A 15839-nucleotide genomic window follows, 5' to 3' on the forward strand; every position below is an offset into this window, starting at 1 on the left:
TGCACTTTAGATTTTTAGACTACTTCAGCAAGTTCTCAGGCTCAGTGATGTTTATAAAGCTGAAGTCCTACTTGATGCTTTATTTTGGGTAGATATAACTAAAGTAAAATAACTCTTATTGACACGACACAGTGATGGTGTTTAATAATTAACAAAAATTAATAAAGTGTTAACTCAGCAGGATGCGCATTACTTTGTTTGATTTGTTGCTATTAAACTTTTCTCAAACTTCCTGTAGCAGTTTGAATTCTTGTTTTCCTCTGAGTTGTGATGTGTTTGTACAGTTTTTTTTTTTTTTTTTTTTGAAGTTATTCACAAAGTCCTTTTTCTTACAGTGTAAAAACATAAAACTCTAACCACTTTCATCCATTGAGTTTTAGTGTCTCCACATTGAAGACAAACGTTCTTAAATAAAACAGAGAAACTGAGCATCTTTCAATAATCTTCCCTGTTTATTTAATGGATAAGAGAAATTAAAGACGATCAGTTTTAGCAGAAAAACACTCATTAATAAACCAAGTAAAGACAAAGTGAAGTTGCAGTTTCCTGTGACTGCAGCAGTTTAGTGGGACTACAGAGTTAGTAAGTCCACATGTAGTTGTTGTGTGGACGACTTCCAACCCCACTACTCTGTCTGCACCATAGAGCACAGAGGGACAATATCTATGGAATAAAGAGGATTGAACATGTGACACAGAATGAACAAGTCAACAAATGTGAGATGACTCTGAGGATCAGGAAGAACATTTCAGAGTTTGACAAACAGCTTCATCCCAACACTACACACGTCTCTGTCATCAGAGGAAGCAGCAAATCTACTTCTCACAGATCCAGTTTCTATAATTAGTATCAGGATTTTTATTGTATCCACTTCGTGTCCATTTCCCCTGTTGATCACAACATACTGCAGCGAACCAGTTTGTAGGATTTCCCAGCTCGGCTGTGGCCCAGAACCTGTGGGACAAATCAAAAGTGGACTGAAAAAGTGGTTGGAAAGCTGCTCTCTGAATCCATCCCTGGGACTAATGATCATATTCAGCTTTTTCCTTCATCTGTTCTTCACTTTCTAAAGAGCAGAGAAGAGGCAGCTGCTCCTTCATGCTGAGATCAAGTTCAAGAAAGTTTGACTCTAAATGTTGAAGCTAGTTTTTCTTCCACCATGTTTGTTCTGTGTGAGGATACAGAGAGCAGCACACACATTCAATCCTCTGAACTGTGACCAGAGCTTTGAACCATGTTTCAATCCTGACTCATTGTTACTGCAGCTCATCACAGACTGGAGATGAAGACATCAAATCATGTTTAACATGTTACTGTTTTATGCTTCTAATGGCAAAAGAACAAAAACTCTTACGTTTCTGTCAGTGGTGAATCATCCACCCATTTCCATCGATATCCTGTAGATGCTGTTTTGTTCTCTGTCGTCCGTAGACCAATCCAGGACTCTTCATTCTCATTAAAGTCGGTGATGAAATCCTAATAAATTAGAGGAGAAAGCACATTTCTTTTCTTCACTTTTTTAAGGAAACTTTAAATCTGTTACGTCTCCTTTTTTCTGTGTTGCTGTAACAAACTTTATTTCTTGGTCATTACAGTGAAGAGAAGATATAATAAAAAAAACATCAAATAAAATATAGAACACAGAACACAACTTTGTTCAGTATCAGCAATTTCCTAAGAATAATCCGGTTTTGAGGATGTTTCTGACATGATTCCACACACTTCCTGTCCTTGGACTTTTATTTTGTACCCTCTTCTCCCCACTTCCTTTGCCTAGTTTTGTTCCTTGGCTTTACGTTCGTTATCCCTCATTGTTTGCAAGAAGTCAGGGGAACAGCTACCACCACCACTTCACCGACAGTTGTACACGCTGAACTCTCGGAAAAAAAACCCGACTCTTGTAATCCTGATTGTGTATTCTGGACTCGTGCATCAGCTACCTTTGGTCTGAGGTTTGCTTTTATTTTTCACTCTTTCTACTAGTTGGTTTTGTCTGTGTGATTTCCCAGTAGCCCTTGTACTTTTCTGTTGTCTAGTTAATTATTCCTGCGCCTACATTTCTGTTGCTTAAGTCTTTTAGTTCTTTTGTTAAAGTTAAACCTTGTGGCTTTTGTTTGTGCATTTGAGTTTCCTATGATAACCTTGGGGATTCTGTTCAGTGTTTATGGTCTTTGTGTTCAAACTGTTATATTAGTGTTCCTAGGTTTCTTTTGGTTAAGATATTCTCCAGTGTTGTTTTCACCCACCGTCTAGTTCTGTAGTTGTGTTTTCCTGTTCCATGTCTCCGGTTAAGCATATTATGTTAACATAGTTCTCCTAGTTTTTTCCTTCGTGTGTTCATTTAGATTTTGTGCTTTCTTGTCCCAGCCTTATTTGTCCCTGAGCCTTTGTTGTATGAATTTTGGTAAATTGTGTCGTCTTCGAGTCACTTAGAGATGCAGGTGTGATTGTTCTCTGCGACTCTAGTCCATGCTGCCTCCCATTCGGCCTGTCAAAAAGATCAGAGACAAAATCCAGCCCACTGAGTGGTGATTTGTTCAGGATCTGCAAGCAGTAAATGCTGCAGTTCAGCCCAGAGCTAATAATGTTCCAAACCCTTATACTATTCTTTCACAAGTTCCCCCTGATGCTCAATGGTTCTCAGTTGTAGACCTAGCAAATGCATTTTTCACTCCGCCTGTTCATCCCGACAATCAGTTCTGGTTTGCTTTTTGGTTTGGTGATCGTATGTGGACCTGGATCTAGAAAGCACTGGGTTACTGTGAATCTCCACAAATAGATGATGATGGTGAATCTCATAACTGTATTGCTTCTCTTCAACAGGTTTGTACCCCTAGACCTGATCTTCAACAAACACCACTGACTTACCCTGATCTTGTTCTGTTTGCAGACTGTTCTGCATTCAAGGATCCCACCACTGGTACAGCACATGTGGGTTATGCAGTTTGTTCTGAACATGAAGTGTTAACCTCAGGTCCCTCACTATCACATAACTCAGCCCAGGCAGCTGAACGTTTTCACCTCTGCTCCCTGTAACCTCACCGTTCCACCTGGGTCCCTCTCATTGACACACATGTATTCTGTCTTGCTGCGGCTAAGCTTCATTCCTCTGTTTTCCAGAGCAGACCTCCACCTCTCTAGATTTTCCTCCACCTGCTCCCTGCTCTCACTGGAAATAACAATGTCATCTGCAAACATCATAGTCCATGGAGATTCCTGTCTAACCTCATCTGTCAGTCTGTCCATCACCAGAGCAAACAAGAAGGGGCTCAGAGCTGATCCTTGATGCAGACCCACCTCCACCTTGAACTCCTCTGTCACACCTACAGCACCTCACCACTGTCTTACAGCTCTCATACATGTCATGCACCACTCTAACATACTTCTCTGCCACTCCAGACGTCCTCATACAATACCACAGCTCCTCTCTCGGCACCCTGTCATACGCTTTTTCTAAATCTACGAAGACACAATACAACTCCCTATGACCTTCTCTGTACTTCTCCATCAGCGTCCTCAAAGCAAATACTGCATCTGTTGTTCTCTTTCTAGGCATGAAACCATATTGCTGATCACAAATGTTCACCTCTGCCCTTAGCCGAGCTTCCACTACTCTTTCCCACAACTTCATTGTGTGACTCATCAGCTTTATTCCTCTGTAGTTGCCACAGCTCTGCACATCTCCCTTGTTCTTAAAAATTGGTACCAGTACACTTTTCCTCCAGTCCTCAGCATCCTCTCACTCTCCAAGATCTTGTTAAACAAACTAGTCAAAAACTCTACTGCCACCTCTCCTAGACACTTCCATACCTCCACAGGTTTGTCATCAGGACCAACTGCCTTTCCACTCTTCATCCTCTTCAATGTCCTCCTCACTTCACTCTTACTAATCTTTGCTACTTCCTGCTCCACACCAGTCACCTCTTCTACTCTTGGTTCCCTTTCATTTTCCTCATTCATCAACTCTTCAAAGTTCTCCTTCCATCTTCCCATCACACTCCTGGCACCTGTCAATACATTTACATCCTTATCTTTAATCACACTAACCTGCTGCACATCCTTTCTATCTCTATCTCTTTGTCTGGCCAACCTGTACAAATCCACCTCTCCCTCTTTAGTGTCCAACCTAGCATACAAGTCCTCATATGCTCTTTGTTTGGCCTTTGCCACCTCTATCTTCACCTTACGCTGTATCTCCCTGTACTCCTGTCTACTCTCTTCAGTCCTCTCAGTGTCCCACTTCTTCTTAGCTAACCTCTTTCTCTGTATACACTCCTGAACTTCCTCGTTCCACCACCAAGTCTCCTTGTCCGCTTTCCTCTTTCCAGATGACACACCGAGTACCCTCCTACCTGTCTCCCTGATCAAATTAGCTGTAGTAGTCCAGTCATCTGGAAGCACCTCCAAACCACCCAGAGTCTGTCTCAACTCCTCCCTGAAAACTACACAACATTCTTCCTCTTTCAACTTCCACCACTTCGTCCTCTGCTCTGCCTTTGTCCTCTTCATCTTCCTCACCACCCGCATCATTTTACACACCACCATCCTGTGTTGTCTGGCTACACTCTCCCCTACCAATGCTTTACAGTCACTGATCTCTTTCAGATTACAACGTCTACACAAGATGTAGTCTACCTGAGTGCTTCTCCCTCCGCTCTTGTACGTCACCCTATGTTCCTGCCTCTTCTGAAAGAAAGTGTTCACTACAGCCATTTCCATCCTCTTTGCAAAGTCTACCACCATCCGACCTTCTGCATTCCTGTCCTGAAGACCAAACCTGCCCATCACAGTCTCATCACCTCTGTTCCCTTCACCTACATGTCCATTGAAATCTGCACCAATCACCACTCTCTCACCTCTGGAGATGCTCTGCATCACTTCATCCAACTCACTCCAGAATTTCTCCTTCTCTTCTAACTCACATCCTACCTGTGGTTCATAACCACTAACAACATTGAACATCACACCTTCAATTTCCAGCTTCACACTCTTCAACCTGTCTGATACTCTTTTCACCTCTAGAACATTCCTCACAAATTCCTCTTTCAGGATAACTCCTACCCCATTTCTCTTCCTATCTGACCCATGGTAGAACAACTTGAACCCTGCTCCTAAGCTTCTAGCCTTGCTACCTTTCCACCTGGTCTCCTGGACACACAGTATGTCCATCTTCCTTCTCTGCATCATGTCAATCAACTCTCTAGTCTTCCCTGTCATAGTCCCAACATTCAAAGTCTCTACTGTCAGTCCTACATTCCTAGCTTCCCTCTTCTCTCTCTGCCTACGAACACACCTTCCTCCTCTCCTTCTTCGACTTCGACCAACAGTAGTCCAATTTCTACCGGTACCCTGCAGGTCAACAGCATCGGTGGCAGTCGTTGTTAATAAGTACCTCGACCCATCTGGTATGGAAGTCATTGACACGATTTGCATGTTTATTCTGGCATGTGTCAGGATGCCCTTCCTGACACAACCCTCTGCATTTATCCAGACTTGGGACTGGCACAAAAAGACAATGGCTTGTGGCCCCTTGCGGTTGCATTGCATGCTGCTGCACAATTACCTCCAAGGAAAACCGAGGCATTGCTGGAATAAGACACCAAAAACATTCACATGCTGCCCTGTCTCCTTACACCATGAGTTTCAGTGTTTCAGTACAAAGCAGAGAAACTGTAACCCCCAAGGACACATTCCAACCTATTCCCTGACTTGGGAATTAGGATGTGGCCTTATGAAATCCACTCTAGAGGGCTTTAAATTCTCCTGGTACCCGCAGAATGATCATTACCCTCCAAATCCTGTTTACCTGGAAAGTCAGACGCAAGCTATGACAGACATGTGGTGGATCTGTGGAGGAAAACCACAACAGACTCTGCCCCAGAACTGGACAGGGACGTGCACACAGGTGATGTTTTTGTCACCAGTGAAAGTGGGAATTGAACATGATATCTCACTACACTCCAGGAGCAAACGCAGTGACCCTAAGGTGTCATTTGATGACACAATCTACATGGATGAGATTGGAGTTCCCAGAGGGGTGCCAGATGAGTACTCATGAGAGTACTCATGAGACTCATCACATAGCACTTGTTTACAGTCTGATGTTGACTTGTACATAGACTGTAGTGACAAAGATTACTATGCTTAAACTTGTGTGAGGTGATTTAAACATGCTATATAACACTCTCTAATCTCTGCTTAGCTTTGTACCCAAGTGATGTCTATGTCACACAGAAACGGTGCCTAAAATTCCAATACAACATTATGACGATGTATATTGAATTTCTGCGAATTTATACATCTGATGACTTCTGTTGTCTTGTGATTACAATTTAATCAAAGGGAATTGTGATGGAAAATCAAGTATGATTAAATAATTACATTTTAATCTTTGTAATGGCAACATTTACTTAGCTTACTTTTGAAATGTTGTTCAAACTTTGTCTCATATACATGTTTTGTTTTGAACTGCTCCAAGGTCAGTTATTGTCTAACAGCAGACCATCCCAAACTGTAGTGACCCAGAGCCCAGCAACAGAAGGTTCTAAAACTAATGTGTGATGTATGAAGTTTAAAAACTGCTTAGGATGGAGACTTGAAACTCTGTTGATGAACTTCTCTCTTGCAAGATAATCAAACTCTAAGAGACGTCCTGGATGTTGAAGCTTCTTTACTAATTACACTTGAGGTGTCTAAGACCAGATATTGGCATTTTTGTCATGACATAATGACATAATAATTCCTAATGATGAGATCAGGTCTCCAGATCTTCTGTAGGAAGCAGGTCACTAGCAAACTCACTCACCTGTTCCTCTTTGCTGTTGATAATCACCAGATCTGATCCTCTGTCCTGACAGAATTTGCTGCTGTCAGACCAAGTTTTCTTCTCAGTGGATTTAAAGTAACAACTGCATCCAAATCTCTTCCATCCTTCAGGACATTCTGGTAAAACAACAGATTTCATGTCATTCTGTATCACTTTAATTAAAGTTAGATTGAACTTAGTTTAATATTGATCTTATTTTCCACGTTTTTTTCTTTCAGGTCTGTTATTTTATAAATTCACATTTGCTTCATGCTTCAGTGATTTTGTCCAATAGAAGCATTTATATACCTAAACAATAAATGATTATAATTAAAAGGTATAGTTTTGTTCCATCGTGTAAATTGATGTGAAATGCAACATTTCTCACCTTTTGTTTTCATCATTAGTTTCTTTGTTTCATCTTTTTCTCGACTGTTATTGGCTAAAATTTCTTGAGAGAAACAAAAAAAACAACAACAAACATTTTCAAAATATGGAAATTTACTCTCAGTATGAAGTTGGATCATTTTCTCACCAGTAATTTGAACCTGGAGCTGCTTCACCTCCTGTGACTGATTGTAGCTGTTGCTCAGGTTGTTGAATCTGCTCTGCCTCTTCTCATTGAAATGGAAAACTGATGGGAAACATAAACCAGGAGACAAACCTCAATTTATGAAACAATATGGTTGATAATTTTCAATAATGATCTGATATAAAGACAAAAACCAACAATGAATTGAGCAGATAAACTGTGAGTGTGGAGATAAACCCTGATGCTTTTTCCATTGGGGCAGATGATTTTAATCATGCAAAAATTAAACACTGCTGCCAACATTACATCAGCAAATTAACTTCCCACAAGAGGAGAAGTTCTGGTGAAGGCTGTTTATAGACCCCAGATAAAAGCTGTAAAACCAGAGTGTGGCCTGAGGAAACCACCACAGCAGCACAACTAAACTGCAGACGAGATTACATTTCCCAACAGATCTACAACCACAATTGCAAATACATTGATACTGAACATATCAGTCAAATGTTACCAGACAGTATATGTTTGCCAAAATCTATGATTCAGCAGTGTAATATTCAGTTTTTTTCTGCTGAAAAATGCAACCCTGCAGAACAATGGTAAATTCCTTTTAAACATATCGACAATCTTTCTATAACATTAACATCAGTGGTGTTCTTGCCTGAACCTAACCAGACACAAGACTAAGCAAGCAATCTTGCATCTGTGACAGCCCTACATCATATCAGGTTACAGACTTTCTCAGCATTCAATACAAACATACCTCAGCAGCTTGTGGGTAAACTGGACCCGGTGGGCCCCAACACCTCCCTCTGCAAACGGGTTAATGTTATCCTCACAAAAAGCCCACTGTCAGTCCAGATCGGCAGCAGAACATCAATAGCACTACAATAAGCACCGGTCCCCCTCAAGGATGTATGTTTAGTCTATTAACCCATGACTGCACTGCCAGATCCAGTTCAGACCTCATCATCCATTTGGCTGATGACACAACAGCCAAACAGCAACAGCAACAACAGCAAAAATGATGAATGATTATACAGAGAGGAGCTGGACCAACTTTTTAAATGTTGCATGAACCATAAGTAGCGTAAGATAAACAAAGGACATTGTGGTTCATTTCAAGAGACCCTCTACCACCACCCCCACATGGCATAGTTTGTATGCGTATAACTTAAATTGCACTTTGGACTTTGAGGAACGACATTTCAGTCCACGTATGCGCATATTGTGACAATAAAGATTCTTGAAACTTGACACCTACAAATGGGACACAACTTGTGTCCCATTTCACTTTAAAACCCTTTGGAACGGACCGAAACTATTCAAAAACAGAAGACTATTGCACCATAGACCAGGGGTGCCCAATGCGTCGATCGCAAAGGTAGTGTGGGTAGATCGCATGGAATGAACAAAGTAGACGTCAGCCCAGGCATTTTCGGACTGTTCATAAAAACTATGACACTGACTTCCCTCCGAAAACAAACTGAGAAGAAGGAGGGTGAAGGAACTAAAATCTCAGCTTGAGGCTGGTTATCAGCAGCTACTGTCTGGACTATGCATCCCTGGCTAATTCTATTCAGTGCAAGTCATCAAAGTAAGGTAATGGAAAAAGTGCGGCCAGAAATGTTGTGTACACCATTGAACCACAACAATCGTGTATTGTGATGTTCAGGTTATGGTGGACTGAAGCTGGTAGCAGCATTTAGTCGACCTGTTATCAGTGTGATTCACAGACTAATTAAACCCATTTGTCACAAACATGTTCCATAGGATCTGGTTCAGATCTGTTCTGTTTTATCTTACAGTTTATGGACAAGAAGATGATCACAGCTGTCATCACGAGACACAGGACTCCCAGACACAGAGCAACTCCTCTGAAAGACTTTCTGTGGACTGGCTGATGATTTTTAGACGGTGGTCCTACAGAGATTAAACACACAGAGAGCAGCTTTGTTAAAGGGCAGCTTCACTGATTTTTAATTTTTTTTAACTTTTTTTATGTGCTACATTGCGAGGTGTACATTTTTATATAAATGGTATGGTTTGGTCAATCTATCCATTCAATGTTGTGCAGAAGGCAGAGCGGTCGTCCACCAATCCCACAGTCGCTTCGATAAGTGCGGACCATTTACCATTTACCATTATCTGTGACAACTTATCCTGTTCAGTTTCATAGAGGGTTAGAGTCTGGCCCAGCTGTCATTGAGCAAGGGGATCCACCCTGGACAGGTCTCCAGATTATGTCAGGGCCAACAAGGAGACAAGCGAACAAGTCACCTTCACACCTACAGGCAATTTAGAGTCACCAGTTCACCTAACATGCATGTCATTGGATTGTTGGAGGAAACTGATGCGAGCACAAGGTGAAAGGCCCCAGCTAGCTGGGGATTCAAACCGGGGACCTACTAGCTGTGAGGCAGCAGCACTAAAGACTGCTCCACCTTACTGTCTATTAAATTTTTATATAAATGGTATTAAATTTCCTGTTGCTTTCCCAGTATTAAAATCTCTCTCTAGGTCTAGCTGATAAATTCCTTCAGATGACATCATCCGGAGGAGTTTTTTCAGTCATGGTGATGTCATCTGAAGGTGTCCTGGAGGAGCAGGTTCTAATCAAGACTAGAACTGTAGTTGTTAAGACCCCCCTAGAAGGGGTCATTAGCTGTGGCCTCCCTGGAGGATATGAGACATGGTCTTAATCTTCCTGGGGATTAAGGGACAACATGAAAATTTAAGGACAGATTGCGTCTGAGGCACAGCTTTTCTAGGGGTCTAAAGGGAAACAAAGCACCACCCTGGAGGGGGGTTAACTGGCTCTGCTGGCCAACGTTTTGTCAGACTGAATAAACTGGTTGGATGAATAGCAAAACATTTGTAACTGAAAGCAGACAAGCCGACATTTGACTTATAGATGTTGGTCTCTCAGGTCTAGAATTCACATCCCACAGCTTCAGATAATGAGTGTTGACACAGCATGATTTAAAGAACCACTGTAACACAAACACATAGAATATTTGTCATATTTCCTCACTTACCTCTTATGTGTGACAGAGGGCCTCTCACACAGTCTACATTGTCGTAGATAACCACCTCTTTTTCCTCGTACACCTCTCCATCTCCCTCCTCTCTTTGGTTGTATCTCACCCTCATATGTTGATCAGCAGAAACATTTGACGACATCTTGGTGATGTTGACTTGTTACCGTGCTGCAGTAAAACCTCAATGTCCTCACACTTCTACTTACAGTGCTCTGTACATACACTCACATATACTGTGCAATCAACTTCTTATCTGCCTCAGAGAACAAAGAGGAAGTGTCACCAAGAAAGCAGCGGATATGCATCACTTTAATCATTTGATGGCATTGGTTAAATATAATGAGTCGCTGCACTTTGTGGTTTCTTTCAATGACGTTACAAACTGTGGGATCCACTTTTTACTTAACCATCTTTAAAAACACTAAACACATGGCCGTAAATATAAAACGTCTTTTTTACACAAGTTTTTCTGTCTGTTAACAGAAGGCCACCTCCTCTACCCACCCACAGAACAGACTAAATATATCACAACATAACAGGAAATGTCAGTAGTCATTGTTAGTTTCTGCTGCTTAAAGAGAAGCTGAAACTCTGCTAGAGTTAATATTTGAGCTTGTTGTTTACAGAAACTGAAGCTCACCAGTTAGGTCTTCAGGATAAAAGCCAAGAGGACACGTGAAAAAGCTCCCCTGTGTTGTGCTTGATCAAGGCCCTTAACCCTGACTCTTCCTGATGAAACTGCTTAGAGACCACAGGTCAGGCTGTGGCGGCTTAGCAGCTTCCGTGTAAGTGACTAATGAAGAGAGGCAGCCAGTATGTTAACATCACACTCTGATCAGCTGCAGCATCATTACTGCCACCACAATGCACAGAGAGAAACATGTAGTGGGAATTCACACAGCAGCTTCGTGCACCACAGAACTGTTCAGGCTCTCAGGACAAATGGAACGTTGTTCTACTAACATTACATGATTTTTTTATCAGAAAGATTTTGGCCTGCAGGAGCATTTTGTATTATGTATTTTGTACTGCCAGGACACAACATCTCTTAACATCAAACAAAAGTTTAACCAGATTAATCATCAGTGACCTGATAATAACTCAGAAAGGTCATCGTGTTTGTTCTACTGTTGTAAATTCAGAGGGGATGATTCATCTCTACATCGTTTCCCTAGAGTTTGTGTCATATCCAAGCTTCCATACTCTCACCATGTTGTCCCTCAGATCCTCCTCCTCCTCCTCTGTCTGTCACGATTCTGTTCCTGGTGTTTAATTTGTCCCTGTTTTCAAAGGCTGTGCTCCCGTCAAACAGGACAAAGATGGTTAACAGTCGATCAGTAGCAGCCTGAAATCATTCAAATGGATTACTGTCATTAACATGAGCAGAAAATCTGTGCTGCAACTACTTTTTCCAAAGTTTTTCAGATAAATGGTAAGTGAGAAATTGGATGAAAGTAATTAAGGTAACACATACACTGTGCTCATGATGCTCAGCCTTCTGTGTGTCTTGGAGAGGACTGAGGAAGTTCCACCTGTAGATGGTGTTGGATTAAAAACTATTTGTAACTTCAGTTTGTGGTTTTCTTTACTCAAAACCAGAAAAGAATGTTGTCCAGTTGTAATTATAAACCAATGTAAAAATGAAAAAGGTTTCATTAAAAATAGGACAGGGTTGTTCACATACACAGTCGCCTCCTCCACTTACAAAGTAAGAACACATCACGCTCATTTAAACCTGTCATGCTACATCATAGTTTCACTTCCTGTAGGATTATCATGAAAACATGTGTACCGACACCCGGATGTTTCCATTTCTGCCACCATCACATCAAATCCAGTGGAAACAAAGCAGCTTCATGCACATCATGGCTCTTTGCCAAGTATGACAGTCTCTGGTCTGCTGTGAGAGTCTCCTCAGGAGCTTCTGGACCCCATCTGTGCAGCAGAGGAACATGGAGCAACGTTCGGTCATCTCAAAAGCAGAGAGGACAGCGCAGAGGAACGTCCTCACCTTCATCTTCTCCACTCCATCAAAACGTCGTCCTCTGTGACACCACACGTCTGACTTGCCTTCAGGCTCGTCAGTGTCCAACTCGATCATAAATGGCACATTACACGCATCAGCCAGAACATTATGACCACTGACAGTGGAAATGAATAACATTGATCATCTTGTTACAATGTCACCTGCAAATTGATAAGATACATGAGGCAGCAAGTGAACTTCTTGAAATCTACGGGTCATAAAGTTATGGCTGATTTAAATTTGTTTGCATTAAAGTTGCCTGCCTTCAGTTCAGTGTTATTAGAAGGTGGATAATATTTATAGGCCTGTTTATTTACTGAATTTATTCATGTATCAGTTGTATGTATGACAGTTATTAATGAGACTTTAGTGTTTATGGTTTAAGCTGAAAAACACATCACAAGTTCTAAGGCCTGGGGTTGTAATGGATGATGCAGAGGACAGTGTTTCTATCAGAGAACCACTGATACTTTAAATACATTTTGTCTGATAACAATCTTGCGTGTAAGAAATGTAACAGAGTATATGATCCATGCACTGAAGTTTATATTGTATAAACAAAGGTTGTGCTGAAATAGTAATTTTTTTGACTCGTTTTGTGGAGATAACGGCGTTTTAATCAGCAGCGGCTCTGTGAACAAACAGCACAAAGCTGCTCACCTACCTCATTATCTACAGTAAAGCCGACCTGATGACGTATGAGACGTTTTTCTTTTCACACAGGAAAGGTGATGCGTGATCTGCTCATTAAGTAACTCATATTTTCTGTGGTGGTGAAACTTTATTCTTCATGTTCTCACACTCAGTGATATTCAAAATGCTGATATGCTTTTTGTTTATTTGAATCAGACACAACACAAAATTCAAATAATCTTTACTGGCAGGCAGTGATGGGCGTTGATGAGCATTTATATTTAATAAAGAATTAACTCTGCAATATGAACATTAAAACATCACTGAACAGATAAAAAAGTTCTGAAGATAAAATATTTTTCTTTGTTTTTACAACAAAATTCAGTGAATTATTCACGTTATTATTCAACTCATTATTTATACCAGTTCCATGTTGCTGAACTTCCTCATTGCTACTAAAACTGATGTGATGTGAACTATTTATGAACCTCCCTGTGGTGGCTTCAGTGCTTGTTTTCACACCTGCACTTCCTGCATTTAAGCAGAGCAGTTACATTAGACTTTTATTGTAGAATTTAGCAATCAAACAGAGAAAGAGAGCACAGAGGGACAATATCTATGGAATAAAGAGGATTGAACGTGTGACACAGAATGAACAACTCAACAAATGTGAGATGACTCTGAGGATCAGGAAGAACATTTCAGAGTTTGACAAACAGCTTCATCCCAACACTACACACGTCTCTGTCATCAGAGGAAGCAGCAAATCTACTTCTCACAGATCCACTTTCTAACATTACTATCAGTATTTTTATTGTATCCATTTCGTATCCATTTCCTTTGTTGATCACAACATACTGCAGCAAACCAGTTTGTTGCATTTTCCAGCTCTGCTGGCCTGTGGGACAAATCAAATACAGTTGTAAAGTGGACTGAAAAAGTGGTTGGAAAGCTGCTCTCTGAATTCATCCCTGGGACTAATGATCATATTCAGCTTTTTCCTTCATCTGTTCTTCACTTTCTAAAGAGCAGAGAAGAGGCAGCTGCTCCTTCATGCTGAGATCAAGTTCAAGAAAGTTTGACTCTAAATGTTGAAGCTAGTTTTTCTTCCACCATGTTTGTTCTGTGTGAGGATACAGAGAGCAGCACACACATTCAATCCTCTGAACTGTGACCAGAGCTTTGAACCATGTTTCAATCCTGACTCATTGTTACTGCAGCTCATCACAGACTGGAGATGAAGACATCAAATCATGTTTAACATGTTACTATTTTATGCTTCTAATGGCAAAAGAACAAAAACTCTTACGTTTCTGTCAGTGGTGAATCATCCACCCATTCCCATTGAAATCCTGTAGATGCTGTTTTGTTCTCTGTCGTCCGTAGACCAATCCAGGACTCTTCATTCTTATTAAAGTCAAATCAAAAAATTAAATCCTAATAGTTAACAAGAGACATTTCTTGTTTAGTTTAATGCAACACAGAGCTTTGAACCATAGAGCGATAGAACAAATATTAACAGTCAAGACCTGGAAAAAAAATCAGCTCTTCTTATTGATCTATCGTTGTTTCTTGACCATTAGGGTCTGAACAGGAAGCTTCCAACGTGTATTGCATTCACAGAAATAATAAAATACAGACCTTCAGTTATGAGTTACTATGTCATTGTCATAAGAAGAGCAGGTTAGAAACTAAAGTAACTGATCACACACTCACCTGTTCCTCTTTGCGGGTGATAATCACCAGATCTGATCCTCTGTCCTGACAGAATGTTCTGCTGTCAGACCAAGTTTTCTTCTTTAAAGTAACAACTGCATCCAAATCTCTTCCATCCTTCAGGACATTCTGGTCAAACAAGAGTTTTAACATTAGATTTCATGTCCTTTGTTGTTAAAATAATACTTAGACATTTTGTAGTTCAATGTTGAGCTTGCTGCCATTTTTCTTTTTATTTTATAAATGTACGTCTGAGCAACAGAAACAGCCACATATCATAACAGTTCAACATTAATCAATTATTGTAATTAAAGTCAGTTTTGTATCACAGGTCTTTGCTGTTAGTGTAAATTTCTCACCTTTAGTTTTATTTTTCAGCGTCTTTATTTCATCCTGCAGTCGACTGGTGTTGACTAAATGGTCTTGAGGGAAAAAAATGTTTTAAAAGATATGAAAGGGAAGAGTCAAATTAAAAAGATGTAACTAATGTTCACTGTGCAATTTTTCTGATCTGTCTTTCTGACAGAGTGTGGGGCAACACAAATACAAACACACACACCTGAGATGGAAAAGTCTCATCAGTACACACATAGAAATCAGCTCTGCCCCCAGTGATCATGTGTGTGTGTGTGTGTGTGTCTAATCTGTAATGGCTAAATCAACAGCATAAATTACTAAAATCTCAAACAGTCTATGAGCAGCCTCCACACTAAACCAGTGCCCCGCCCTCCAACTTTAACCAGCTTTACATCCTGTTCCTGGCTCTTATTTTGTAGTCTCTCAGTTCCACTTCCTGCCTACAGTCTATGCAGCCCTTGTCATGTGACTCCCCATCTTCCTGTCTCTGGTGCAGTTAAACCTCCTTATCTGTCAGCACCTGCTCTCACACATCAGTAAGTCATCTATTCCCTGTCAGGCAAGTTTATCTTCTGCTCTGGACCAATACTCACTCCTTAATCTTTCACCTCACAATAAGAGACATTATGTGACTCAGTCGTTGTTGACTAGTTTTCACCCTTTTTATTGACATATAAATAAATCATGGTCAAAATCAGCAATATACCTCATTAATATCAAAGTGAAAACAGG

At 40.7% G+C, this 15839-nt stretch overlaps 1 protein-coding gene across 3 annotated transcripts; it reads right to left on the minus strand.

Annotated features, from left to right (window-relative positions):
• Nucleotides 1-449: 449 nt before the first annotated feature.
• LOC137100039 (CD209 antigen-like protein C) lies at nucleotides 450-10954 on the minus strand. 3 transcript variants are annotated; one of them, XR_010910839.1, is made up of 8 exons: nucleotides 10373-10954; nucleotides 9141-9257; nucleotides 7341-7439; nucleotides 7194-7256; nucleotides 6806-6942; nucleotides 2247-2488; nucleotides 1355-1476; nucleotides 944-954 (listed from the first exon to the last, which is right to left on the minus strand). XR_010910839.1 is itself a non-coding variant. In XM_067477623.1 (7 exons), exons 1-7 carry the CDS (start codon nucleotides 10515-10517, stop codon nucleotides 816-818), a joined length of 822 nt encoding a protein of 273 aa, XP_067333724.1. In that variant the 5' UTR covers nucleotides 10518-10945; the 3' UTR covers nucleotides 450-815. The 3 variants fall into 3 exon arrangements, 2 of the variants coding, with proteins under 2 accessions (XP_067333724.1, XP_067333733.1); XM_067477623.1 differs by lacking the exon at nucleotides 2247-2488 and having other exon boundaries at nucleotides 450-954; nucleotides 10373-10945; XM_067477632.1 differs by lacking the exons at nucleotides 2247-2488; nucleotides 9141-9257 and having other exon boundaries at nucleotides 450-954; nucleotides 10373-10946.
• Between the last annotated feature and the right edge of the window lie 4885 nt (nucleotides 10955-15839).

Source organism: Channa argus, chromosome 1 (genome assembly GCF_033026475.1).
Source record: "Channa argus isolate prfri chromosome 1, Channa argus male v1.0, whole genome shotgun sequence".
NCBI classification, from domain to species: Eukaryota; Metazoa; Chordata; class Actinopteri; order Anabantiformes; family Channidae; genus Channa; species Channa argus.